Source organism: Scophthalmus maximus, chromosome 4, assembly GCF_022379125.1.
Source record: "Scophthalmus maximus strain ysfricsl-2021 chromosome 4, ASM2237912v1, whole genome shotgun sequence".
NCBI lineage: Eukaryota > Metazoa > Chordata > Actinopteri > Pleuronectiformes > Scophthalmidae > Scophthalmus > Scophthalmus maximus.
Window position 1 is genome coordinate 16763176 of NC_061518.1, and position 26825 is coordinate 16790000.

A 26825-nucleotide genomic window follows, 5' to 3' on the forward strand; every position below is an offset into this window, starting at 1 on the left:
GACAGGAATGAATGGAGGGAAGGCTGGCAGGCGTCGGCAGAGGCACACTCCCTGACCACTCGAAGGTAGGGGGCGTAGGCCAGGTCTCCCATCAATTACAACCTTGACCCTCCCCTCTTCTCCTTTCTCCCTCTCACACACTTTCTGCTTCATTCAACCATCCTCCCGCTGCCTCGCATCCTCCCCTGGTCCCTCTCCTCTTGCACCTATAAATCAATCTCTTCTCTCTCCCAACGCCCCCTCCCCCCTCCGAATATGCCTCTCTCTCTCTCTTTCTCTCTCTCTCTCTCTCTCTATTGGCTCTCGTCTTCATCCCTCACCACTCCTCCCTCCTTTCATCGTTGGAAGTGCAGTGGGAGTAGAAAGGTCAGAGGTGGGCAGACAAGAGGCCGAGAAAGAGGCAGAGGCAACGAGGGAGTGTAAAAATGAGAGAGTGAGTGTATTTAATCAAAGTGGTTTGGGGGTATATGTCTCGTTTTTTGATTCTTTTATTTTTTACCACAATTTCACCTCTGAACAATTGAGTGTGACTGTCGCGATTATCCTGTAAGTTCTATATTTACATTTAGTAAAACAAGGACGCAACCAGTGTGTGTAAGTGGGTCTTTGTGAGTGTGTGTTTGTACACACTCTCAGAATATATTGTATATAACTGGAAGTGAAAGGTCAACATATACAGGAAAAAAAGGGCACATTGTAAATCAATGTTAAGCAATGGTGTGATAAGAAGACAGACAAGAGTCAGAGAAGAAGAGACAGCTGTGATCACAGACAGTATGATAGAAGCATATTACATTATACTGAATACAACATGAGTATTACAAAAATCTTTGAGGTGCTACATGTGGCATTATTCAACATCAATATATGATTATCAAACTTTGATGTGATACATTCGTTGAATTACTACAAACCAGTTACACTGTGTCTGAATAGATGGCTGTCCTGTAGCTGTGGAATTATAGACATCTCTTATGGGCTATGCAATGCTACATGTAGCAGAGTTAACGGAGAAAGATAAGTAAGAGACCTTTTCCCTTACCCTCCCTCAGCATGCCCACAGTCAGACACTTCATGAAGCGGCAGGCCTGGCACGACTTGCGTCTCCTCTTGGTGATCTCGCACTCGTTGGTCGCAGGACAGCTGTACTCAATGTTGCCTGCATGTAGACATGTTGGAAGAAGACAGAAAGGGATGTTCAATTCACATATTATCGGCAGACACACACAGGGACAACCTGTTAGATATCAGTATTAAGCAAATCCAGCTGCATGTCAAAAAGACATACTGTGTTGGAATCAAATGAAAAAAAACACAGTTTCAGATAGAAGTGGATGCATATTCACATATACATTAAAATAAGTATTATAAATTGTGACTTGACAACCTAAAGGTTGACCCCTTGACTTTAAGACGACCCTTTGTTAACAAAGTGACCATATTCAGTACAGAGCAAGCAGTGCAAGTCAAATTATATTGAGATGATTATCTAAGCAGACAATCTACCAACTTGTAGATCTGATTTTGTGTGTATGGACTTGACTTTGTTCCCATCTTCTTCTCCTTTTTTGCCAATCTCTTCCTACATCTCCCTACAAATAAATTGCCACGTCATTTATCTATACTTTTTTAAAAGCCCTGTACTTTACTTTAAGTCTAAATGACAGCTCCTTCTATCCATCTACCGTACTTTTCCACCCCTCATCTTCTTTCATTGTTCGCGTTTTGTTTTCAGCCCGACTCCACCCATTTATCCACCCAGTTTAAAGCAAAGCACAGCTCTGGATTTGTCAGATTTGTCTTTGTCAAGACGGTTCACGTATATTTCTAGCATGGTCTGTGTTGAGATGTGCTGAGCGGCTGACTTGATAACTACAGTGCCCCGGGAAAAAAGCTAATGCATCTCCCAGTGATACAGAGTAAACAGCAATCACTATTGACTGCTGCTGTGGAGAGGATGTTTCTCATTACTGGGCTGATTAACGGGGCTAGTTAGCTCGGGAAAAAGGCTAAATGCACAAACACTTCTTAATGGGTAACAAGACGCTCATTAATCGACCTTATTAGTTAAAGTAGAGGCTGAACGTGCTAAATGCTGGGGGAACCCTCACAGTGTAATGGACACTGCTAATGGGACTAGTTAACTAACACCCATCCTTAACATGAGGACGAGGGAGGAGGAGTGGATTAATTCAGCAATTAAGATGGACACTTACCTAGCGCTAAGGATACATGTGCTAATGCCACGACAAAGAATCTGTGCCGGATAATGGGGTCTCCGACAACGGCCCTATTAGTGCAAGGCCAAACAAGCAAGTGCTGCTAAACGGACAACTGCTGCAAAAAGCCACTTATAAGATTGACCAGCATTAAGGCTAAATGTGATAAACCTTCAGTGAGACAAATATTGTTAACATCTCCAAATGTTGAGTGCTACTGTGTGGAAGTGTGCAACAATAAGCAATGGCATGACACTATTAATATATATATATATATATATATATATATATATATATATATATATATATTACACACATAACAGTTGTTATCAGTTGATAAAAATGACAGGCAGTGTTTGTGAAACTTAAACTCATGGTACCTTAACTAACTTAGTGCTGAACTGACTAGAATAATTGTACAATATTACAGACCCTGAAAATTCAGAAAGGGGGTGTAAGCTGACGTCACAGGCCAGTATTAAGATGTGTCATCTGGCTCTATACTCTTTGCATGCTTGGACATAGACATAAACATCCTGCTTTAGGGTGGAGGTATAGGGGTATAGGAATTAGAAATGGAGGAGTCATATCAGAATGTCATAGCTCCCTCTTTCTCCGTGTGTGTGCGTCTTTACTCCTGTCTTTGGATCTTATTGTGCACTGGGGCGGGCTTAGAGCAGAGAGATTCTCCTATGTATAATGTGTGAGTTTGAATGTGCGTGTTTGTGTGTTGGTGTGAGGGGGGGGGGGGGGGGGGGGGGTTATGAGGAGGCCCTCAAATCCCCTGCAATCTCCTTTGAGATGTGTGTGCATGTCCACCTGCTGCATGACAATTGACCACCATTGTACAGTGTCATATGGAGGTTTATGTGTGTGCTTTGGCCTGCCTTCCCCCTTTTCCTCCTTGTGCTCTCTTGCCTTTTTTTGTCTTTCTTGAACCCTAACTATAAACTAAGCCTCTCCCTCCCATTGGCTTTCTTTTTTATGGCCCTTTGGTTTCTTTGTAAGACAGTGGCAAGTGCAAAATATATGTGGAGGACTAGGGAGGAGAGCAACTGACCAGGTGCCTCACCTTACTTGGACACGCCTTGTTATATTATATATGAATATACAAAAAAACCCTATGTATAATATGTATTTGAATATTTTGACCATCCCGTTGACCATTTTCACTGCACTGCTCCGTTGTTCCTTTGCTCCACACCTCTCCTCCACTTTTTTCTCTTTGGCTCTTGCTGCCTCTCTCTCCCCATTCCATCGCCTCCATCCCTCCCTCTCCCACAACGTTGCCCTCCTCCTCACTCCCCTTTATCCCTCTCTCTCAATAAGGGAGTGATAGATGCAGGTTGTCAGGTGTCGCTGGACTGATGCCACAGAAACAGCAGCTGCCAGAGCCACTTCCTCCATGCTGTGACACACACATGCGCGCACACCCAAACACACACACACACACTTATCACTAATTCCTCCCTACATCCATATGACTAATCCACGTTTCTCACTCATTCCATGTCTTAACTTATTGTTTATCTAAACAGGTAAAGGTCCACTCCTCTCCACTCTTCTCTTCTCTTCTCCTCTCCTCTCCTCTCCTCTCCCCATGCTCTCCTCCCTGTCCAGCTGGAGGTGTTTTTTGGTGATTACCTGCGGTTTTATTGGCTAATGGGTTGAAACATACCAATATGTCTGCTGCTGCCCATCTGAGGCCGGCCCCGCTTTCCAGCCAAGATACACACACACACACACACACACACACACACACACACACACACACACACTATGCGCAAAAGAAACGTGCACATAACCTGCGCTCATTTTCATTTGGATGAGCACAAGTCCCCACACAAGCACGTGGGCTAACACATATCCACACTTGTCTGTGGATGAGTTTGGCTTGTGTGGGAGCCAAAGATAATATCATGGCCCATTTGTTCTGGAGGATCCAAGACTGTTCAATCTGCATCCAAATAAACAGTTGCGCTGCCGCACAAGCATTGATTAAAAAACCGCAAGATTTGCTCCTAATTATTCTTTGAAATTATATATTTAATCATCAAATTATTTCAAGTTAAGTCGTGTCCACTAAAGCTTGGAAATTCTTTCATGTAAAGCTATAGCAGGCAAGACTATCAGTGATTTTCTAAATAAATAGCAAACTTTTTATTTCTAAATGTTCTTTGGTCAACTTAGCCATTATGACATTAATGAGGATGTCTGAATTTTAATTTTAAAGTGGGTGGTGTTTTCAGTATATCTCACTGGAGGGTTCAATTATAATCTGGCTTTCAATGTTTTGCCTCAACAAAATGCAGCATTTCCTCACAACCTTCACTGACAACAGTCCTGGGGTTGGTCTTGACCCATTACCTCTAACTCTGACCTTCCATGGTTGCCATGTGCACTGCAGGAGACTGAAGGACTACAAATAGGGTGAACATGGGGGGGTCATATAAAGAGGACAGTGCATTGCTTTAAATGTATTCAAGGTCATACTCCAAAGACGCATCATATATATGTTTGTTGGGCTATTGTTTTTAATCTCTCGCTGGGTCCTCACCTCTGTAACCTTTAACAAGCCCCCTAAATGAAATGAGACATCTGGAATTGGTCAACTATTAGACACCGCAGCCATGGCACATGAATTCGGGGTTAAACCTATACACAGGCTGATTACAAGGACATGTGTGTGTGTGTGTGTGTGTGTGTGTGTGTGTGTGTGTGTGTGTGACTGTCTGTTCATGTGTGCTGGTGTCTATGTGCGTCTGTGTTTGTGTTTGTGCGTGTGAGAGGGGCCTCCAGCTTTATCTCTATGTGTGTGTGCTCCAATCTCTTTGTCAGGATTTGACCGTGTCCTGATCTCATCCCATAATAAACACATACAGGTCATCTCTAGGTAGTGGTGACCATCTAGTGGATGTAAGACCTCAACCCCCTCCCACATCTCCCCGTCTCTCTGGGGCTTTACTGGGAAAGCTGCTTATCGGAAGCAAAAGGAAGCAGCGACAGATAGGTGGATGGATGGAAAGACAGATAGATGAATCCTGTCTGATATGACCGACTGACTCAATGGCTCGATGACGGCTGGCCGGCTGACTGGTTGCTTGGTTGTTGCAGTGGCAGAGTAACAGACGAGAGGGCTGTCCTGTTGAGTGATGAGCCTGATTAATTATAAAAAACAACTTCAAATGTTATCACCCGCCGACCAACTAAGCACCTTGGTGGCCCTAATATGAACTTCCATTACTTTCCAATACCTATTAGGGCCTCAGGTTATATCCATGAAAGGCCACCGATAAACTGATCCGACAAACAAGCCTTTTTCTATGTAGCCGGAGTCTGATATAGCTTATTGCTCACATGTCATTGGACTACATGATTACACTGACTGGCGTGTTCTTGTCTGTCTTGTGTGATCAAGGTGGGTGCTGTAGTTTTACTTTGAGTCATTTTTACTTGCCATACACTGTCTTGCTGCTGTGAATACTTGGTAGAGCAGCATTGGCTGAAATTGTTCACATTCATACACTTTATATATCAACAATATTCCACATATTGTGTAAGTCATGAGACACTAGACAGACATATTGTTTTACTGGATAGATTAGTGAACAAATGGCCGGCTACCTGGCTTACTTTATGGCTAATTGTCTGCAAGACTGGCCTACACTGAGTCTACAGGGGTAAATGAATGACATAGAGGTGATGAAGCTGCATCAAGCATTAAGTGAAAGTCCACCAATTCTAGAGAGCATAGTCCAAATACCTGTGCACTTCCTGGACTGCCTCTAACCCTAACAAGACACAAGTGAAGGATAACTGCACCTAATTCTTGGTACTCTTCTCATCATGTGGATTACAGCTCTATCCCCTCTCTCCTCTACCCCCTAACCTGAACTCCTGACACCTAGACATGACATCTGACCTTCCTCTGACGCTACGTTATCTTCTAGACAACAAGCTTAACTCTTAACTCTCACTCTTCCTGTAAAGCATAATCAGTTAGATCGGGGGAATGCAAACACTACCTGGAAATTGCTTTTGATGAAGAAGAGGTCAAGGTTGAGGGTGAAAGGGGGGCGTGTCCCGGGAGTGTGTTTGTATGCATGAACCTGATTGAATGGGTATGCGCGTGTGCGTGTGTGTGTACATGACAGAAAGAGAAATGGTGAAGGACATCAAAAAAATGGACCCACACTGGTGGGTGTCCTGGTGGCTTACTTAGCAGACACGTGCCTCATAAATATCTGGGTTCACATCTGGCCCGGGGCTTTTATTGTATGTCCTGGATCTAATATAGTTGCTCAGGTGTATGTGCATGTGTGGTAGAGAACATTTTGTGTTTTTGCATTTTAGAAAAAAAGGGGCTGTTTGCAATACCTCGCAAAAGTTTGTGCCTTTTTAAGGCCCCCGATATTACAAACACTCAATTTCACCTTTAACCTCTGACCTTTTTCTCCTTTAAGCCCACCCTGTAATGTTCTTAGGCTATGGTCTATTTACGACCTTTCATGTACTGTCATACCTTCGTAAATGCAAGTTTAGAAGAAATCAAATGAAAGTGTTTGTTGATGATTGTATGATTCACTACAACAATGCAGAGAGAGAAGCAACGAGACGGAACCATACCTGTGATGATTGAGCTGAGACAGCAAGAGACAGAGAAGTAGACAGGCAAACAGAGAGATAATTACAGGCACAAAGTCAAAATGAAAACCAACCTTGGATGGTGCGTTTGAAGAAGGCCTTGCAGGCCTCACAGGAGGCCACTCCATAGTGGTACCCTGAAGCAATGTCCCCACACACCAGACACAGCCTCTTGGGCATCGAGTTCAGCATGTACTCGCACTTAATCTGTGAATCTTCCCCAATAGTTGACGAACAGTCCTCGTAACGTTTTGATCCAGGGCCGCCAGCAGGACCCAGGGGCCCTGTGTTGGAGCCGTAGAGGCTCGGGGAGTCTAAGCCGTTGGGGTGGCCGTTCATTGTGGACGAATATGAGCCTGAGGCGTCACTGGAGCCACCGGGGGAGTGATGGTTTAGACTGTCAGTCAGGGAGGCAGGACTAGATGGCTCAGTCTTTATATAAGAGGACGGACAGTTGGACTCAAGGTGGCGCTCCTTACTGGACATTCTGCAGAGAAGCCTGAGGGATTGAGACAGGGACAAAAAGAAGAAGACGATGACGAACAGCGTTACGACAAAATGCAAATATGATGGATATTCATGAAGAAAAAAAGGGATAAAACCAGAAGAGGGAAAAGTTCGAGAAATGGCATAGCTCAAAGAGAGGAGAAAAGGTCACAGTTAAAGCAACGGTCAACAAAAATGTATTTTTTTGAAAGTCGAATCATTGCAATCATTTTTCATATTTCCTCACTGTCACCTTCTTGATGGATTTATGTTTTTTCACAGAATCTAGTAAGCCTGTAAATGACACACACGCACACACTCACACACACACACGCACTCCATTTATCACATTTGTTATTCTACTTTCTAAGAGAGAGGGATGTGAAGAGAGAAAAAGAAAAGGGGAGGCAATAAAAGAGAGTAAGACTTAAATACGAAATGGAAATGGATTTCGGTTCATTAGGGAAACCACGTGAAGGAGAGAGTGGCAGAGAAGCATTTACCGCACCACAGTCACAGTCGCACAAACACATACACATGCTCGGGGGGCCAATGGTCATCCGTCACTCTCCAGTCAATAGCAGTTTGTTCTACATGAAGGTAATCAGTAAGCAGGCTCTCTGCTGCTCAATCATCCCAAAGACAGCCTCACACACACACACACACACACACACACACACACTGACTCATAGAGCATGCAAACACACATTGAGGTTTAAGATTTTATACAAAATACATAACTATTTTGAAAAAAAATTAATCTGTACTAATCTGTGCCGAGCTAGTGCTGAATTCCTCTTGTCATCTCTTGTTCTTCTCTGCTGACTCTCCTGGCTTTCTCCCTTTCCCTTCCTCTTCTCCCTCAGGAGGCTGACTAGTGTCTTGTTAATGGCAGTTGTAATTAACAGCTATCTTTGCTGTGTCCATATCTCTCCATCCCTCCCTTTGTCTACCTGACTATCTATCTGCCCGTCTCTCTATCACCTCCCATTCATGCCATCGCTCTCTTTCTCTTCCTTTTTGCATTACCACCCTCCATCCCTCTAACTCTGCCCTCCCTGCCTCCTCTCCCCTTTCATTGTTAAAAGCAGAAAGCACAAAAGGGGTTTTTAATTAAGGCAGGATGCTGCTAAACGAGGGGCTTCTAAAGTCCAGTCGGCCTGTAAAAGATCCCTGTTCTACAGGGACCCATAAAACGCAGACAGTGCCCTGACGGAGAATGGAGCGCCTGTCGGGTGGAGGGGGGGTGGGGGGGTATGTGGAATGGATACAGGCAGGAAAACAGGTACAGGCAGACAGACAGCCGGGGCAAGGGACAGTCAATGACTGATGATGGTAAAATTACAGGCAGCAGATTTTTTTATGTTTTTCAGATGTGCGGAAAAAGCACATTTCTTTTCGCACATCTGAGAAAGAGCAATTTGCTTTAGCCAAACCTACATGGAGGAGGTGAAGCAACGTAGCTCCTATCCCAAAAAATTTGTTCTTTCTCTTCATTAATTTTTTTTTTTCCTTTCATGAAGTGACATGACATTTATGATGTACATTACTTTGGCCTTTTCCCCTTTTCATCACATATTTCATTCCTTCCATCCCTTCTTCCGTCCTCTTATTAATCCTGGCTTTGTGGTATTCACTAATGTCTATAAATCCATTTATCTGATGCTATGGTGGGCCTTTAGTTTGGAACGGGAGGGACGGTGAGAAGAATTTGCACACAAATCATGAGGAAGGTTGGGAGGTAAACCGTGACAGGGAGAGTTGATGGAGGAAACAGACAGCGGTGAGAATAAGGCAGAAATAAAAAATTAATGTGAATGTGGGAAAGAGTAATGAGATGATGAGAGATTGTGCAGGGTTTTCTATGTTCTAGTGGAGGGAGAGAAAAAACACGGTGGTGACAGAAACAGAGAGTAGACCCATTTAAGTAGATGATGTGATGGTGATGATTTAATCTCTCCTTTTTCACTCTTTATGCTCTTTTGTGCCCCCTCCCTTCGCCCGTCAATCCCTCTGAGTGCCATTAAGTGAAGGAGTTTAAGTGCCAAAAGATCTCAGGTGCTTTTTTTTCCCTTCTCTCGCTCTCTCAAATTCTCATCTATCTCCCTTCCATGCTTCCTTTCTCGTCCTCCTCTTTGCTCCCTCTCTCCCTTTCTATTCCTCTATCATCTCTTTCTCTCTCTCTCTCACTCTGCTTATAAATGAAAAATAATGGCAGTCGAATGGGGAGGAATAAAAAGAATAAAAAAAAGAAGACATGCGTGCGGCGGAGAGTAGGGGAAAGAAGATTAAGAAATCACCCCCAGTGTGCGGTGCCGAGCGAGAGGTTGAATGCATTTATGTATGTATGTTATCAGTATAATTATGGCGCTATGTAGCGACAGCTCAGTGCTGAAAGAGCAGTCTTATTGTGCCTGTCTGCTCCTCAGATGAGTGAGGAGAGAGAGAGAGAGAGAGAGAGAGAGAGAGAGAGAGAGAGGGAGAGAGAGGGAAGGGGGTGGGTCTCATTTTTCATCAATTCTTTATGTTTTCAGGTGTTTTCAGGAGATTTATATAAAGAGGGAAAAGCTTGAGTGTATTTCTTCTCCTTTTTGTATTTTCACAAAGATGTGAGCAGCATCTTACGAGATGAGTAACACGCAAAGAAGATCAGTGATCAGATTTTAGGATTAGCTGTTTAGCTTAAGTCTGTTATAGAAAAGGGTTTGAATTTCATTTTCTTCCTGCCGACTTGATGCACTTAAGTCAACACTGTCACAAAAACTCAAGCAAATAGCAAAAGAGTTTTGCTTTTTTTAATTGCATGAATGAAATTAATGTAACTTCAACTTTTTTTTAAATTATCAGATAACATGAAAAAGTAATTCTTCAGTTTAAATGTTATATATTTTATATCATTTCTCATCTCAATCACTTACCAAAGTCGACAGAGGGCAGGGAGGTTTTGGTTTGACATGTACAACATCAAACACCTGCCCAATTTTTCTAAATGTTTTCAGCTCTTTAAAAGAGGCTTTGGCAAATCGGAGTGACTCTGTTACAGTACGATAAAGATGTACAGTAAGTAAGTTGAGTAGGTTTTGTTAACATCACCTCGTGCAGATATGAGACTGATACACACACAGTCAATGCGAGAGTGTGGTTCCTGCAGACATCAAATATTCAGCAAGCAGGCCTATTTACCTGCCACACACACACACACACACACACACACACACACACACACACACACACACACACACACACGCACGCACACAAACACACACACACACACACACACACACACACACAGATTACCACCTTCCCTTGTCTCCATTTCCAGCTCGATCCCTGTCATTTTCTCTTTCTCTCCGAAACACATTTGTTTTTTTCCTTTCCATTTCTGACTTCTTGCACAGTTACTCATGAAAGAGAGATAAACGTGGAGGGAGAGAGAGTGCAACAGACAGAACAGGATGATGTGTAAGAGAGAGAGAGAGAAATAAAGAAAAACGTGTTTTTCTCTGTGTTTTGAAGGAAGGTGGGCCACTTTAGTATGACAAGGTGTCATTAGAGCGGCGGGCTGATGCCGTGCCCTGACAACTGTCAGGGACAAACATACAATCATCGTATTAGAGCAACTACTCTCTGCCTCGCTCTGTGTCTCGGTGCTGTTTGCTCCTTCAGTCTGCGTTTCTGTGTGTGCGCTCGCACTCTTTTATTATATACAATCTTTGTATGACTGCCTCGCTAGACGGCAGCCATAACGACAAACTGATCCCCAAACAACTCCTAACTGCTTTTGCTCCTCCCCCTTGGTAAGAGAAGAGAAGAGAAGAGAAGAGAACCTGTGTGACTGTCTTTGCCTTCTGGATCCTCCTGCCAATGTTTCCATGTGCTAGATCTCAGCAGTTACACCTATGAGTAAAAATGTTATCATGACAAATAAAAATGAAGGTCAAAGAACCAAAATATGGTTGAACATATTGTCACGGCCCAGCTCAAGGCTGGACAAAGGAGGGAAGACCACACATGGGTTGTAACTAAAAATAATTTTAAATGTGTCTAATGAGAATAAAAATCAAAGAAATAAGTAAGGTGTAATGTTATTTTAAACTATGTTTCTCTGGTAAGAAGAACAAAATGCATTAGACTGTAAGCTTGACAACCTTCAGTGGCAGTATGTGTGGAGAAAGGAACACTGCCCTGCCAGTATTTTTAAAATGAAAAGCAATACAAATGAGTAGGGGACAATACCAGGCAAAGACAGGGAGGACCGAGAAGTGGTAGCAGTAGAGACAGAGCAGGGAGAAGTGCTGACAACGTAGCTACCATGGGTTGGCTAATACCTTTCCATCACACCAAGCATTGTGCTCTCGATGCTGATAAGAACACAGTCCAATAAGCAAAAAGGAAAAAAAAAGGAAGGAGAAGGAGAGAAAAGCTTACACAATTCTATCTAGATGATACTGGCAATGCTTTGGAATGGGGGGGGGGGTGAAGAAAGGACGGAGGACAGAAAGAAAAAATTGAATTAAGGAAAAGGAGCAAAATGTGTTTACATTTCCCTCGCAAGATGAACCAAAGGATTTCATCAATAGACTGAATTGGTTTTTTCAACCCTCACACTCCACTGTTCTTCTTTCTGTTTTTTTTTTTTCTTCTCTGGTTCGTTCTCTTTTCAGTGCTCTTCTCTGTGGAGGGTTGTTGAACTGCATGTCAGTGTGTTAGACTCATACATGCGCTAGTGACATGCACAGGTGAGCTTGACTTGTCAGGTGCACACACTGAAAGGGAGAAGGTTACAGATATTGTTAAAGAGCCACAATGATCACAAACGCACTTTCTAATTTTCTGGTGGCCGAAACAAATACATGCACAAGCACCTTTTTTGGCCAGGTGTTAACTCAATCTGAATTTTAAATTGTGCATTGTGTTAAGTGTGTGTAAAGTTCAGACACAGAGAAAAATGTATTTGTGTGTTGAGGTGTAGTGTTGGTCCATGTTTGTGCGTGTGCGTGTGTGTGTTTGAGTTTAGCTCCATAGACCTGCAGTGTGCAGATGATTATAGTTGTTTTCAGGGACAAAAATATATAAAATACAAAATCAAAACTCATGCAGCGACAGTCAATCTAAACCACTCTCCCTCCCACTGAGCTCTCGCTTGCCCTCTTCTTCCTGCTCTATTTGGGTCTCAATCTCTCTCTCTCTGTCTCTGTCTGCCGTTTCTACTTCTCACCCACACACACACGCTCTATCATTTATTCTCTCTCTTTCTTGTAGATCCACACACACACACACACACACACACACACACACACACACACACACCACCTTACACCCCGCACAAATACACACAGAGACACACACGGCAGGGAGCAGATCAATTGTTACAGTGTTAGTCGGGCAGGAAACCTGTAATTCACTTCATTGGCTGCAGAATAAACCCCTGATTACATACAATCAATGTGATAATGTCTAAAACACATTCTGCCCAATGGGCTGTTGGGCTGTAAAGACCAGCGGAGGAGAGAGGAAAGGTGTGTGTGTGTGTGTGTGTGTGTGTTTTCAGAGAGTTTGTGTGTCCCTGATTGTGTGGTTCAAACCTTTCCAAGTATGAATCTTAAAGTAACAAATACACATTTACAAGTCACTATCCACACACACACACACACACACACACACACACACACACACACACTACACTAATGCACAGATCTGATATGAGACTTTCAGAGCCACACTGGAGGGGCTGATGGATCCTTGGGTTTCTAAAGTTTACACACAGACACACACACACACACGCGCTAGATGTGAATGGCTACACTGTGGGAGACCGAACACACAGGGCAGCCTCAGCCAAACGCTATTGATTAGGAATTATGTGCCGTCCACACCGCAGACTGCAAATTATTTGCGAATACAATATGTTGGGACTGGTGATATCAATGGAATTCACCTGCCTTTAATCATCGCATAGTTCTGTTGATAAAAAGTGCACTGTATTTTATTTTTCTTTAATTCAAACATATTTTTCCTCTCAAAGTCCGGTGTGGTCTGTATGACGGATTATTCAGATTTGAGAGTGTGAGTGCGTTGGTGGAGTAGTGTGGCGTTCAGCTGAAAAGATATGAAGAGGGTGAGCTTGCTCAGGGAAAAAAAGAAGCATAAGGCAGTGCACTGCTAACCCCGTGTGTGTGTGTGTGTGTGTGTGTGTGTGTGTGTGTGTGTGTGTGTGTGTGTGTGTGTGTGTGTGTGTGTCAGATGGGAATCTTGATGATTTAGGTCATTTTCTTGTGGAGCAGTTGCTGATAAGTGTGTTGCTGCCAGCCACTATCTTTGTCACCATGTCTCCCTCTCTCTCTCTCTCTCTTTCTCTCCCCTTACCTTTCCCTTTGTCTCTCTCTCTCTTTCTGTCTCCTTTATCTGCCGTGTGTCATTGTATTTGTGAGGGTGGTTGTCTACTGTAAGAAGAGTGCTTCAAACCTCTGAAACAGCTCAACTCCATCCGGTGCGATGAACACCTGGAGTACAGTTAACATAAGCTGTCTGTTGATTAGATACAATTATTATTACCTATACTAAATTGATTTGATAAATAAACAAATACATGGACTACTGCAAATTGGATGTATAATTCCCTGCTATTTCAGGACTAAATTGCATACCATGCACTTGTAGTGACCTCCAGCCTTTAACTGGAAAGGCTGAAGAGTGGAAATCAATGAAATTACTGAATGCATCCTCTTGTTAGGTAAACCCTTTGTGGAAGAAGCTGCATGTGGCAAAAGGTGAAATCACTTGTCCTTCTTTTTTTTAATGAAAATATGTAATGGCCAATATATTAACAGAGATTTCATTTTCATAAAAATGATGTGCACAATAAATCTGTTCACATATTCATCCCGTTTATTCACGTGTTGTCGTTGTGGGAACTGTTTGTGCAGGGGTATAAGGGATATAAATTGTCGGGTGGCTCCCTTATAAAGGAAAGGTCATTGATCAAGGTTAGTGTCCGTTTCCTTTCCTGTGTGTGTGCGCGTGTGTAGGTGTGGATTAGCAGTGTTATCGCTGAGCATTAGGGGTGCAACAGCCCTTCCAAACACTTACTGACACTTGCCGTTGTGGCTGACACACACACACACACACACACACACACAAACACACACACACACACACACACACACACACAAACACATTCTACCATTCCTGTACAGTGAGATGTATAGCTTTCCTTCTCTCTCTCTCTCTCTCTCTCTCATATTCAGACAGATATAGACTTGGGCAAGGTGCTGTACCAAATGAAATTGTGCACAGAGGTATAATAATAAAAAAAAAGTGTTTAAAAAAAAACCAAATATCCCCTATCGGATTAAAAACACATTTTATTAAGCAGATGGTGAAAGAGGATTTCCACTCTAGTAAATATGACAGGGCTTTCAGTTCAGATGTGACACGGGAGGAAGACAGAGAGAGGGGAAGGCGAGGGAGACGGGGAAAAGAGAATGCAATGCTGCAAAAAGGAGAGACAGAAAGAGACAGAGAGAGAGAGAGAAAGAGAGAGAGTGTGGGTGAAGTATATTGCTAGTCCACATCTGAGAGAGTGAGGGGGTAAAAGTGGAATAAAGCAGAGAAGGAAATGTGAGAGAGGAGAGGAGACACAAGTGAGCAGAGCGTCAAAGCTGCATTCTTTAAGCAGATCAGATTTGGGGAAATTGGGCTGTCACTACAGGATTGTGATGATTTACACCTATCCATCACAGGGAGGGGGGAGCGAAGCAGAGCCAGAGCATGTGCAATAACACACAGCATTTGTAAAAATTTAGAAGGGGAAAAAAATATATAAATATCCCCAGACGGAGACCCAGTTCACTGCTCACACAAATTCAACCTCCGAATACATTTTGAAAAAGGAGGCACATGTTCAAATGTTTAGTAAATAATACTGACGAGATTTGTCCAGTTCATTGCTGTTACTATGATTTTACATTATATCACAGGTGACGTGGATCAAAAAGAAGACGGTATAATATTTCTCTCTCAATGAATCTGCTCCCAGAACACTTCTCCAACGCAGGTTTGGAACTGAATTGATCTGTATTGTCACGGCTGCTGTTGACACTTCTCCCCTCTGCCTCCTCGCCTCATCTTCCCCCTCGCTCCCCCTGTTCTGTTCCTCCTCCCCCCACCTCTTCTTCCCCTCACTGCTGGCTGATGCACCTTGCAGCCTCGCTCCTGGACCATCTGTTAGGGAATCTAATTCACATCCAGTCATAATCAGGTTTGCTGGAGTGCCCACTGTCGCTGTCTCTCTCTCTGTCCGTCTGGCCTGCCCGCTTTTCTTCCTGCGTATTTCATGTTCGGTCTCGCTGTCAATCATTTGTTTTCCATTTTTTCTACTGTAGTGTGCGTGTCAGTATGTCATTTTTGAATTTTGTTTGTTTGGACGGACGGAAATGTTTCAATTCCATCCCATTCACTTCCTCCAGGGAGAACCAAATGAACTCATTGTGCCATTGTGTGAATTGGAAAGTTTTACATTGGTTCTATCATGGCACTTTACTTTTTTGACACCGAGTGACACTTCATTACTGTTCATCTTTCTAGCACTGGCTTTGCTTTCACGTGGTTTTAAATCATACTTTCCTCAAAACCCATCTTCATGAAAAGTAATTGCAAATTAAGTTTTTAAATACCCCTATATGTTAATAGTGGAATTTATCAAGAGGCTTCAAATTGAGATTTGAGAAAAAAAAAATAAAAGACGTGCTGCACAGGATCTTTATGTCTGTTTATGTGAGTATATGTATGTGTGTTTGTCTATGACTAAGAATAAGTTGAGTTGAGGTTAAGGGGATGGAAGTTAATGAGAGGTGAGTGTCTGAAACCCTCCCTCTCTTTTTCTCTCCCTCGCTCTCTCTCAGCTCCCGCAGTAATCCTCTTCTATAAATCTGCAATCCAATCAGCGTTGTCCACACACACACACACACACACACACACACACACACACACACACACACACACACAGAGCTGTTGGGAGGCCCATCTGTGTGTTAAGGCAATCTGCTTTATCATTATGATTACATTGGGCTCAGTTTACAGCAATGTGTGTGTGTGTGTGTGTGTGTGTGTGTGTGTGTGTGTGTGTGTGTGTGTGTGTGAGTGTATTCAAGCGCACCCTGGCCGCCTGACATTAATCACATTCCCATGGTTTGATGGCCTAAATAAAAAGAGGAATAATATTGTCCATGTCCAATGAAAACTGCAGATCTCCAAAAACAAATGAGGAATTTTTTCAGAGCTCAGATAAGTTTTCATTTAAGAAAAAGGCTCATTCAGTGTGAGTGGAGGTAATAAATGAATAAAGGTTATGTTTTGCCTGGTTTTCTTTTTCTTTTTTATAAGAAAAGGTCCTTTAATTGAAGACACGTCATGTCACAGGAAAAGTGCAGGAGTGAATGGAACAAATTAATTAGGGCTGAATTCCATTTAGCTTTTGAGCTGTCAGTTTCTGGGTCCCTGTCTTGTCCAGGCTGGCTCACTGTCGTACTGGGACACTTGAACAGAACAGAACAACTGTAAATGTTGTCAGCTCCACCTGTGCCTCCCCAACTATGATAAATCAAAGGTAAAGCGCTATTGTGAGCATATTCTTTAGGATGAATTGTAAATGATGAGGTTGTGAACTTCAAATGTGATCTGCCAAATGGGGGAATATTGTTGTCCTACATCTGAGGCTGTGCATGGTTCTGGCAGTTAAATCAACAATTAAAGTATTGAATGAAGTTGGTTTGACTTGGTCCAAACCTTGAACCAATGTGTGGGCAAAAAGTGTTTCTCAATTCACAGCGACATGTGTGTGTGAGTGTGTGTGTCCATCTGTGTGTGTGCGAATATAGTTTGTGACTTCAAGCCATGGCGTGACTCCCTAGCCCCTGGCAAACCTTTGCACTTCTCATCACCAGACCTCCCTGTCTGCCAACACACACACACACACACACACACACACACACACACACACACACACACACACACACAAAATTGTGCTAGTAACACTCCGCTTGTGATAGGCTGAAAGTCTGCGTGAGAATGGCTTGCCAGACCTCTAATTGGCTTGACCCAGACTAACCCTGAAATCCTATTGGACTAAGACTTCCCAGTCTACACACACTCACACACAAACACACGCACACACGAACACACGAACACACAATCTCCCTTAAAATTAAAGGGCTTTGCAAAAGTCTAACAATGAACTAATCAATAGTGTGTTCTAATAGGCTGGACAATAATATAGTAACGATAACAACATAATAAATCATGTCAGTAAAGTGAGGTCATGAAGCATAATGCTGCAAAAATATGACATCAAGAAATTGAAAAGATGCCTGAAACAAAACAATATTGATCAATGAATAGATAAAGTTTTGTAAAAATCTATGTGAGCAGTGTCCAGTTATAACAACATTGGATCAGAAAATATATAATGAAATATAAACATAGAGCACTTGGCACCCTCATGCTCATTTAAATTAAATAGTACAATATACGCCAGCATTATGCTAATTAAATACAAAGCACATACAATTACATTTTTGCAATCTGTGCGTGTCTCCATCTCTTATCTGAGGAAACGAGGACTGATTAAAAGACAGGGAGGGGAAGAGGCAGAAGGACAGAAGAACGTGACGAGTTCCATGCGTCATTCATTTCCAGTGTTTTAACATGAAACAAGCAGCATATTTACACTTAGGTTCTAAAAATGGATCACAGCAGTCGTCAGGTTGACCTGCCTCCAAACACACGAGCACAGAACTGGTTTCGAGTGCAGCGATTTACAGGGATATTTCACTTTTACTGAAGCTTTTCATGCCTCGGGTGGTACTGCACATGCAGATGGCATGGGGGATTAGATAGAATGGTAAAAGTGAATGTCCTTCAACCAGATGATATGATATAAAAGCCTCTGTGCTGCAACACATTTGCACTACCTAAGTGTCCTCGAGACAATTCGAATCCTGCTTTCTTGTGATCCTTTATTAACACTGTAGAAATAAAACAAAATGAAGATAGTGCTAGACGTAAAAAAAAAAGAAAATGTAGTAGAGCATGGCTGCAAGGGTTGGACCAATACCAATATATTTAAGAATAAACTGGTTGCTCTGGGTAGAGAGTAAAACATGTTGGGGAACAAATCGTAGCGAGCACAACTCACCCATCTCACAGATAGACGGACTTGTTTCCCAAAATGTGAACTCAATAGAGACATTAATTCAAATTTCGAATAATGCCACTCTGTGGACGACCTCTTCTTCGTGCCTGATGATCAGCGATGATAGATGACAGTGTATAATGAAGGGGATTTTTTAAGAGGGTGACTTTTGACATCTAAAACTATCAAACAAACAAAATCAAAAGCAATCATAAGACACAAGATGAGACACAACACAACATTATGAGGTAATACTGACCACTGAACATGTTTTGAAATGACGGTGGTTTTATGGTGGTTATGCATTATGCAGAATTAGTATTATGTATTATGCAGTATTAACAGAGAAGCTTTCTTTAAATATTATCATCTGAATTTGGACAGAAATGAATGAAAAATTAAAGACAGAGACACACACACACACACACACACAGCACTACGTCTCAAACACACTGACCACGTTAAACACTGGCTTTTATGTCTCAAAGTGCTCGCCTCTTCTTTTTCTTTCATCTGAGGTTTATGGGGGTCAAATGAGGCTTTTTGTGAAAAATTGAACCGAACAGATACATAGATACTTTCTTTCAAGATTCCTCTCCCTCTTCTCTCTCTCTGTTCTTATGTGTCTTTGGAGCTCCTGTCATGTTTGTCCTACCTGGGGTTGTAGAGGGCATGTGCGTCTCTCATGTGGTTGACCTCCACTGGATCGTAGCTCTGGTGCATCCTCCAGGCGCCAGCGCCGCATTTACCAAAAGTCGACTTGGAGTTGTCTTCACTGCTGCTGTTCACCAATGGCCCCTTCGATAAGTTCATTCTGTCGACAGGAGCAAAGACAGAGAGGAGGAGGGATGGTGGTGAGAAGACAGCAGGTGCAACAGAAGACAGGTAGAGAAACAATGGCTAAGACAGAGCAGGTCTAATGCAGGACGTACGATTAACTTTCAAACTATTCTACTGTCAAGTATTTGGCAAAATCTGTTTGAAAAAGAGAAACAAATCATTAAAGGTAAACACACTAAAATCAATTCTGAACTGACAATAAAATGATGACTGTGTAAAAAAAAGAACTTTAAACAAGACAAAGTAAAAAGAAAGCAAACAAAGAATTATCCTGCTTTACGTTAACAATTTCAAAGTGCAAGAATGTAACCTAGAAGAACAAAACAGGAATTACAATAGCAATTACAGTTAAGTAGTGAAGTTAATTTTACAATAAATGTAGTGACAGAAAAGGTGTCAATGGTACACAATGGACACACGCACACACACACACACACACACACACACACACACCAACTCATTGCGCTTGTCTTTAAGCCGGCAGTACATATAATTAACAGCTACATTAGACAACAGTTAGACAGACAAACAGCTGACAGACAGATGCACACCGGACAGGTTATGACTTCAAGCCAGTACTTTTGCTTTGGAAACAATTCTAAGTCAAAAACATTTGTCTGTGCGCACATGCACTGGCTGATGCGTCAGCCTTATAATTTAAGCCCACCGCTGCCACGTTGAACGTCAGAGCAGTTTTACCAGATTCGGCCTCGGAAAAAAAGGCTTTTGGAGACAGAGGGAATATAAAAGTAAGAGCACCGGAGGAGGGACTGCTATCTGTCAATCAAACCCAGGTCTGTCGTCAGGGGAAGAGCTGTTGCCGGAGTGATAAGGTCACCGTTGGGTCAAAATCTTTTTTAACAACACGGAGTGAAAGAAAAAAGGGACGACACTCTTAGCTGACGTCAAGAAGGACGAGGAGAGAAGGCAACGTTCGTAATAATACCGGCTAGGTGGCCCACATTTAAACAGAAGTACCGGGGGAAGACGTTAGGGGGCTAGGGCTGACAGGAAGGAACGCAACTTCCTAGTGGCGGACAAAATATAGAAAATAGAAAACACAGAAACCATCTCAGACTGTGGAACAGGTGTCGGAACACAAGTGAGCTTTCTAAAATAATTCAAACTGCATAAGAGACGCCTGCTGTCGATGCTGGAGGAATCCCTGTGCTTTGTATTTTGATCATTTGAGTGCATGCTTAGTGACAGAGACGTTAGAACAATTATGCTTGCTTCCTTTAAAATGGCCCCCACCAACGAATAATAATTTTGTTTTTATTTTTAATGTTGAAATTGTGCCAGAAAAATGGAAAATGTAATCTTCAAATGTAATGCAGAGAATGTAATTGTAATTTGAAAAAGCTGATATGTTAAGCTATGCAATGGAAATAAATCGCTATTGAATAAAACAATGTCATTTCTTTTTCATTATTTAGTTTTGGTTTTGTTTGGTTAATGTAATTGTCTCAGAGATTGCGTGTCAGTACACAGAGAAGGAAGTTGGTATGAGTCGCAAGCCGATAGACATGTGTTTAACACACAAACATCCACCTCAGACGTGTGTGTGTGTGTGTGTGTGTGTGTGATGCTGTCCCACTGTGGGTTCCTGTTAAGGAGAGGGGCTGGTGGAGAGACAGGTGGACAGACCAATCACTGGCCTGACAGCCGTCTCTCCATCCCGGAGCTGGGCTGGCTCAGTGAGAGGTGGAGGGCCAGGGTGTGTGTACGATGTAGGTTTTAGTTCCACTCTGGTGAATAAGAGCGATCGATATCTTGCCGCTGCTGCTGCTGCTTCAGACACTTATTGGCTTTGGTTGCGGTGACACCATGCTATATAGACAGGCAACACTTAATACTGCTCTTTTTATTGGGGGGGTGTCCTGGTGTCACACTGGACTAAGGTGCATCCAGTTCCATGTGAAAGTGATACTGTTCCTTTGATTCCCCTTCACTTCATTTACAGTTGCACACGGGCCAAAGTAACGTGTTCATTTCGCGTTACCTCATGATTGTGAGGACCCACTGGTGCAGTTTTAGAAAGAAACGTCTAAATCATTTTATGCAAGCGCTGACGTAAATCACGGCTGCAGTATTTTTGCTAAACGGCAAAGGTTTTTTTTTAATTTTCAGAAATCACCTGCTGACTGCTACTTGCATTAACCCAGACACACTAACACTGTTGGGGATTACAGAGAGATCCTGTTTTATTGCTTTATACCTCATGGCAAGGTAATCTGATATTTTTTCATCTTTTTATTCTTTCCAAGAGATTCAATTTCGGCTAAACGACATCTTGAATCATCAGGCGATCTTTTAGATCAGGCATTGACAGAGGTTTGTTTTTCTGTTCAGTACATGAAAATCTTACCAGAGAAACAGTGCAACATGTGCTTGGTGGTGGTGCAGTACTAACTATGAACAATATGAAGATGGAAATTTAACAATTTAAACATTTGTTTCTGCATGAATGGATTTAAATTATTTTAAGGAACCTTTCATTTTTACTATTCAAAACCATTTAAGTACTAACACATAAAATAAATAGCTCAGGTCATAAATATTTATGTGCGCTTACAAAGTAAATGGAGAGAATAAAGGAGAAGAGTATTAACCTATGTGATTCTACCTATTTCACGCTCCCGTCAGTATATGTAAGTGGCAACGGCACACACTCACAGACATACGCACATAAACTTGCGCAAGCATGTGTGTGTGTGTGTGTGTGTGTGTGTGTGTGTGTGTGTGTAAAAGTATGGAGATCTTGGGTGTCTTTCTGATGCTCAGTGACTCGCTCATGTGTTGCTGGTCCATCTGTGAACAGAATGACCATGACACAGTATGTGTGTGTGTGTGTGTATGCATGTGTGTGTGTGTGTTTGTGTGTGTGTGTGTGTGTGTATGCATGTGTGTGTGTGTGTTTGTGTGTGTGTGTGTGTGTGTGTATGCATGTGTGTGTGTATGCGTGTGTGTGTGTGTGTGTGTGTGTGTGTGTATGTGTCTGTGTGTGTGTGTGTGTGTGTGTGTGTGTGTGTGTGTGTGTGTGTGTGTGTGTGTGTGTGACATGGTGATGCAGTGATTGATGAGACAGTTGCCATTCTTGCTAATGCAAAACGCACCTATCCCTGAAGAGAGCAAATGCCAGAAAACGCGCGCGCACACACACACACACACACACACTCACACACACACACACACACATACCCCCCTAATCTGGGCAGTGTGATGTTTTCCAGTCTCATATGCAGTAAGTATCATAAACATACGTAAGTATCCATAAATACGCATAAAGAGAGCTTCATCAATACAGTTGGATCTTTAAATTTAACAGTGAAACTGTGGCCCCTTGATCTGTTTTTTCATCATTGAAAATGTGGTAAACTATGACTCATGACTCTGGCTCCGCTCTTTACTCATATAGTATATCTATTATAAGTTATTAAAGATAAGACGTATGTCCTATAATTGCTTAAAATGCAAACGTAACGTCTGATTGTGTGAAATCACAACGACATTAAGTCTTTAAAAAAAACAAAGAGTCAGACGCAGACACATCAACACAATTTGCAACACAAACATATTTTCATACAGTCGTGCGTGAGCACATTCCTCTGTCTGCGTGTGCAGCAGGGCAGGTGGGGTCCGGCGGTGTGACTGAGAGGATGTGGACGTGTGTGCGCGTTAGTGCTAGCGACGGGAGCTGTTAGCGGGGCAGGCGGCAGATGGGCTGTCGGCCTTAATAGGGACTGAGCGGATGCAGAAAGGTGACAGCTCCGTGAGGGAGGGGCAGGTGGGGAGGGAGACGACGAGTGTGTGTGTGCGCGCTTGTGAGTGTGTGTGTGTGTGGGTGTGTGCGAGGGGGGGGAAATGAAAATAAGTGATAAGGAGGAAACAAATTATCTGTGCAGGTGTAGAAACGTATGCACCAGCCGCATAGAAGAGCGCAACTCCGGTGGACAAGACGTGTTTGCAGTGTTTAATTCATAAATTTGTATGCACTGTCTATGTAATTTGATAAATAAAAAGGTTTTTCACTGTTTTAAAGAGAAAAAATATTTGTCCTTAAGATACAGCCTTTTTTTTAGAACTAAAAAACAACAGAAAGAAATAGATATAAAAAGAAAAAAAAAGCTGTCTGCATCAAACGTCCATATTATATTCCTCTAAATATAGTACTAAATACCTTTAATCTCATTAATTATGTATCAGTTTGTCGTTTACGCTTATATTTAAAACTGCTGGTATTTTCTGATTGCGGTCATTTGAGTGGACACCAGTGCAGACAAGAGTCCGGACACACAGCGAACATAGACACAGAAACAAGGGCCCGATGGCCACAAATTTGCTTTTCTTATCTGGTCATACACGGTTACGCAGTGTTGCACAACAACGTGTGACTGACGTCTTCACACATGTGGCATTTTGTGGAGCTCAGTTGCTCAGTCGAAAAACTAAATCCTTAAAAAATTACCTACTTTGTACCAGACGTACCAAATTTATCTGAATATAAGTAGGTTTATTTTGGTAATACAACAAACCCCACCAGTGAAAACTGCATACATGACATTAACCAGACTTTTCTTTGCTGTCGTTATTTGCTTTAATAAAATATGTAATAAATCTGACGGTTGACATGTAAGTGTATCATGCTTAAAAGCAGTTATGAAACAAAGAAGACGAGTCTTTTTATTTTTCATTCGTAGAACCTTTTTTCTTTTTTCTCTCACAAGAATTTCATACTTGTTACTCTAAAGCGTGTAACTTCAGGTGCTGTTGAATCATAATTGTCGGATTCAGAAAAGACCTGGAGCGTTGATAGTTCCGTGGGCGCAGTCAGAACGACCGACCCGTGTTGGGATATATTTGTGCGTCGGCAGAGTTCATTTTGATAAAGTTGCCTAATTACAAAAACGGAGATGCTAAGTGCATGGCGGAGAAAACAGAAAGAGAGAAGGGAAACAGAGGGCAGAATAACAAAAAAAGGAAAAGTAAAGCGAGAGGTGGGCTGGGCTCCTGGGCTGTCATTCTCTCCCCATCAGGCACACACATGAAGCATGATGGGAGGATGAGAGGAGGAATATTTCACTGTCAGTCGGAAGGTGGCATGGTCATTCATTTTTTTTGTCTCTCTCTCTCTCTCTTTGTATCCATCCTTTTCCCCTTCTACTGTATCCTTCCCATTTTGTCTGTTGAACCCCTTCTTCACGCACACGCACACACACACACTTGAAACAATAACCCAACCAGCCAATCCTACAGGGCTCTACCCGCGGCACAGAGGAAGAGCTCAGGACTGTGTAAGTGCAGACGACGCACAAACTCTCAGATTTGAACCTGTGTTATTCTCCCGATCCTGTTTAACTCGTGCACACACACACACACACACACACACACACACACTCTTCCACACCCATCCACACACACACACACACGGCCCCATCTAAATCTGTTCTATTGTGGCCCGGTCTCTGCTGTCTCCTCCCATTAGGAGTGAAAGGCAGCATTAGACGCCTTGAGCACGACACGATGGACGGACACAGACACACTCACACACACACGCACGCGCACGCACGCGCGCGCACACACACGCACGCACGCACGCGCGCGCACACACACACACACACACACACACACACACACACACACACACACACACACACACACACACACACACACGTATACCAGTCTTCTGATCTAACGAGCAGTTCAATAGTTAATCCAGAGAACTGATGAAAACACACCAAAAACAATAAAATCCACAGCAGTGACAATACTTACTACTACAATAATCAATTAATCTCAGATGAAAGATTTGCATAAAGACCTTTTCAAACTACCACATTACTGACACTGAATATTACATTTTACATGTAGACAAATAATCTCCCCTTTTTATTCTGCATCTCTCAACACATAAGCGGAGTAAGCTTGAGTTACACAGAAACGTCAGGATGGAGAAGTAAAAATAGTCATTCTTGGTTAGCGCAGATGACTTTGTAATGACTGTAATAATAGTTATAACAAATGCATGTATTTTGTTGATGTATGGTTTACACAAGTAATAACGAGGAAGGGAGAAAAGAAAGAGGAGGAGGGGGGTAAGAGATGAGAGGAGACGAGCGGCGGTTCCTCTCACTATATTTCACTTGCTCTTCTATCAGTCAGCGCTTTGGCACACACGCACACACACACACACACACACACACACACACACACACACACACACACACACACACACACACACACACCAATGTGGTGTAATGGCTAATTGCGGTTAGTGTGTGTGTATCACAGCTGGTACATGCTCTCTTACTGCTCTTTCAACACATAAAGGCTGTCACTGACCCATGACACACCCACGCGCACACACACACACACAGACACACGGCGCCGATGGACTGATTATAAATCTGAGAAATTCACATAATGAAGGCTTGTCCCATTTTGCTCTGTCATCTCTGCCGCTTTGCAAACAAGAGTGTGTTTTGTGAGTGCAGTAGTGTTGTTTAGTGTGATATATAGTTTATATCAGTCCATTTGTATGTGTATGAATGTGTAATTGCATATTTGACACAATCTGGTCACTTTTTTTTAGCTGCAAGGGCTCCGGAAAAAAAACGGGGGTTACTTCATTGCTGCATTTCTGAGGGTGTGTTTCTGTGCGTGCGTGTGTGTGTGTGTGTGCCTGCATGCATGTGTGCGATCATCCGTACATATGTGTCCAGCGGACCCCTAAGTGCTGGTGTCAGACAAAAGCAACCCCCTCCCTCCTTCCTACATCTTGCTCTGTCTGTCTCTCTCATTGCATCCCTCGCTCTTTATGGGACTAAATTACCAGCGGAATGCCCGGACCCTTCACATGAGAGCGAGAGGCCGCCGTATGCAAAGAGCGTGTGTGTTTCTCTGTGTGTGTGTTAGTGCACGTGCACATGCGTGGACAGACAACGAATGCCACAGGGACAGAGGGATAGGCAAACAAGACACACATACAGAAGAACAGCACCTCATCATACAGGCCACCAATGGGTCCCTCTCTCTCTCTCTCTCTCACACACACACACACACACACACACACACAAAATATGGGCCGACACGAACAAATGCGTGACAACAAACAGATGCAAATGGACACACACTCACGCACGTGCGTGCACACGCACACGCCAACAAATCAGTGCGGCACATATTGACATGCTTTGACAGATGAATTAAGTAAATGATTTTATAAGGAGATTAAAAGGATTTTAATTTGCGCAATCTCTCTTTGCCCCACACCCCCACCCTGCTTTCACACCCTTATCCCTCCCTCCCTCCCTCTCTCTCTCTCTCTCTCCACCGTTTTCTCTCACTCATGGCCTGAGAAAAAAATGAGAGACTGACCAAATGTAAAAGGCCAAAAGAGAATTAAAAAAAATGTTCATCTTAATTTCAGGAAGCGAAAAACATTT

General features: G+C 42.7%; 1 protein-coding gene across 3 annotated transcripts in view; it reads right to left on the reverse strand.

Moving 5' to 3' along the window:
* Positions 1-26825, reverse strand: part of esrrga (estrogen-related receptor gamma a) — a 72769-nt gene that overhangs the window by 42368 nt on the left and 3576 nt on the right. For all 3 annotated transcript variants that reach the window (XM_035629365.2, XM_035629361.2, XM_047331713.1), the window contains exons 2-4: positions 19196-19354; positions 6938-7362; positions 1043-1159 (exon numbers count right to left, since the gene is read on the reverse strand). In XM_035629365.2, coding sequence (XP_035485258.1) covers positions 1043-1159; positions 6938-7362; positions 19196-19354 — 701 coding nt within the window. The remainder of the gene's footprint in view (positions 1-1042; positions 1160-6937; positions 7363-19195; positions 19355-26825) is intronic.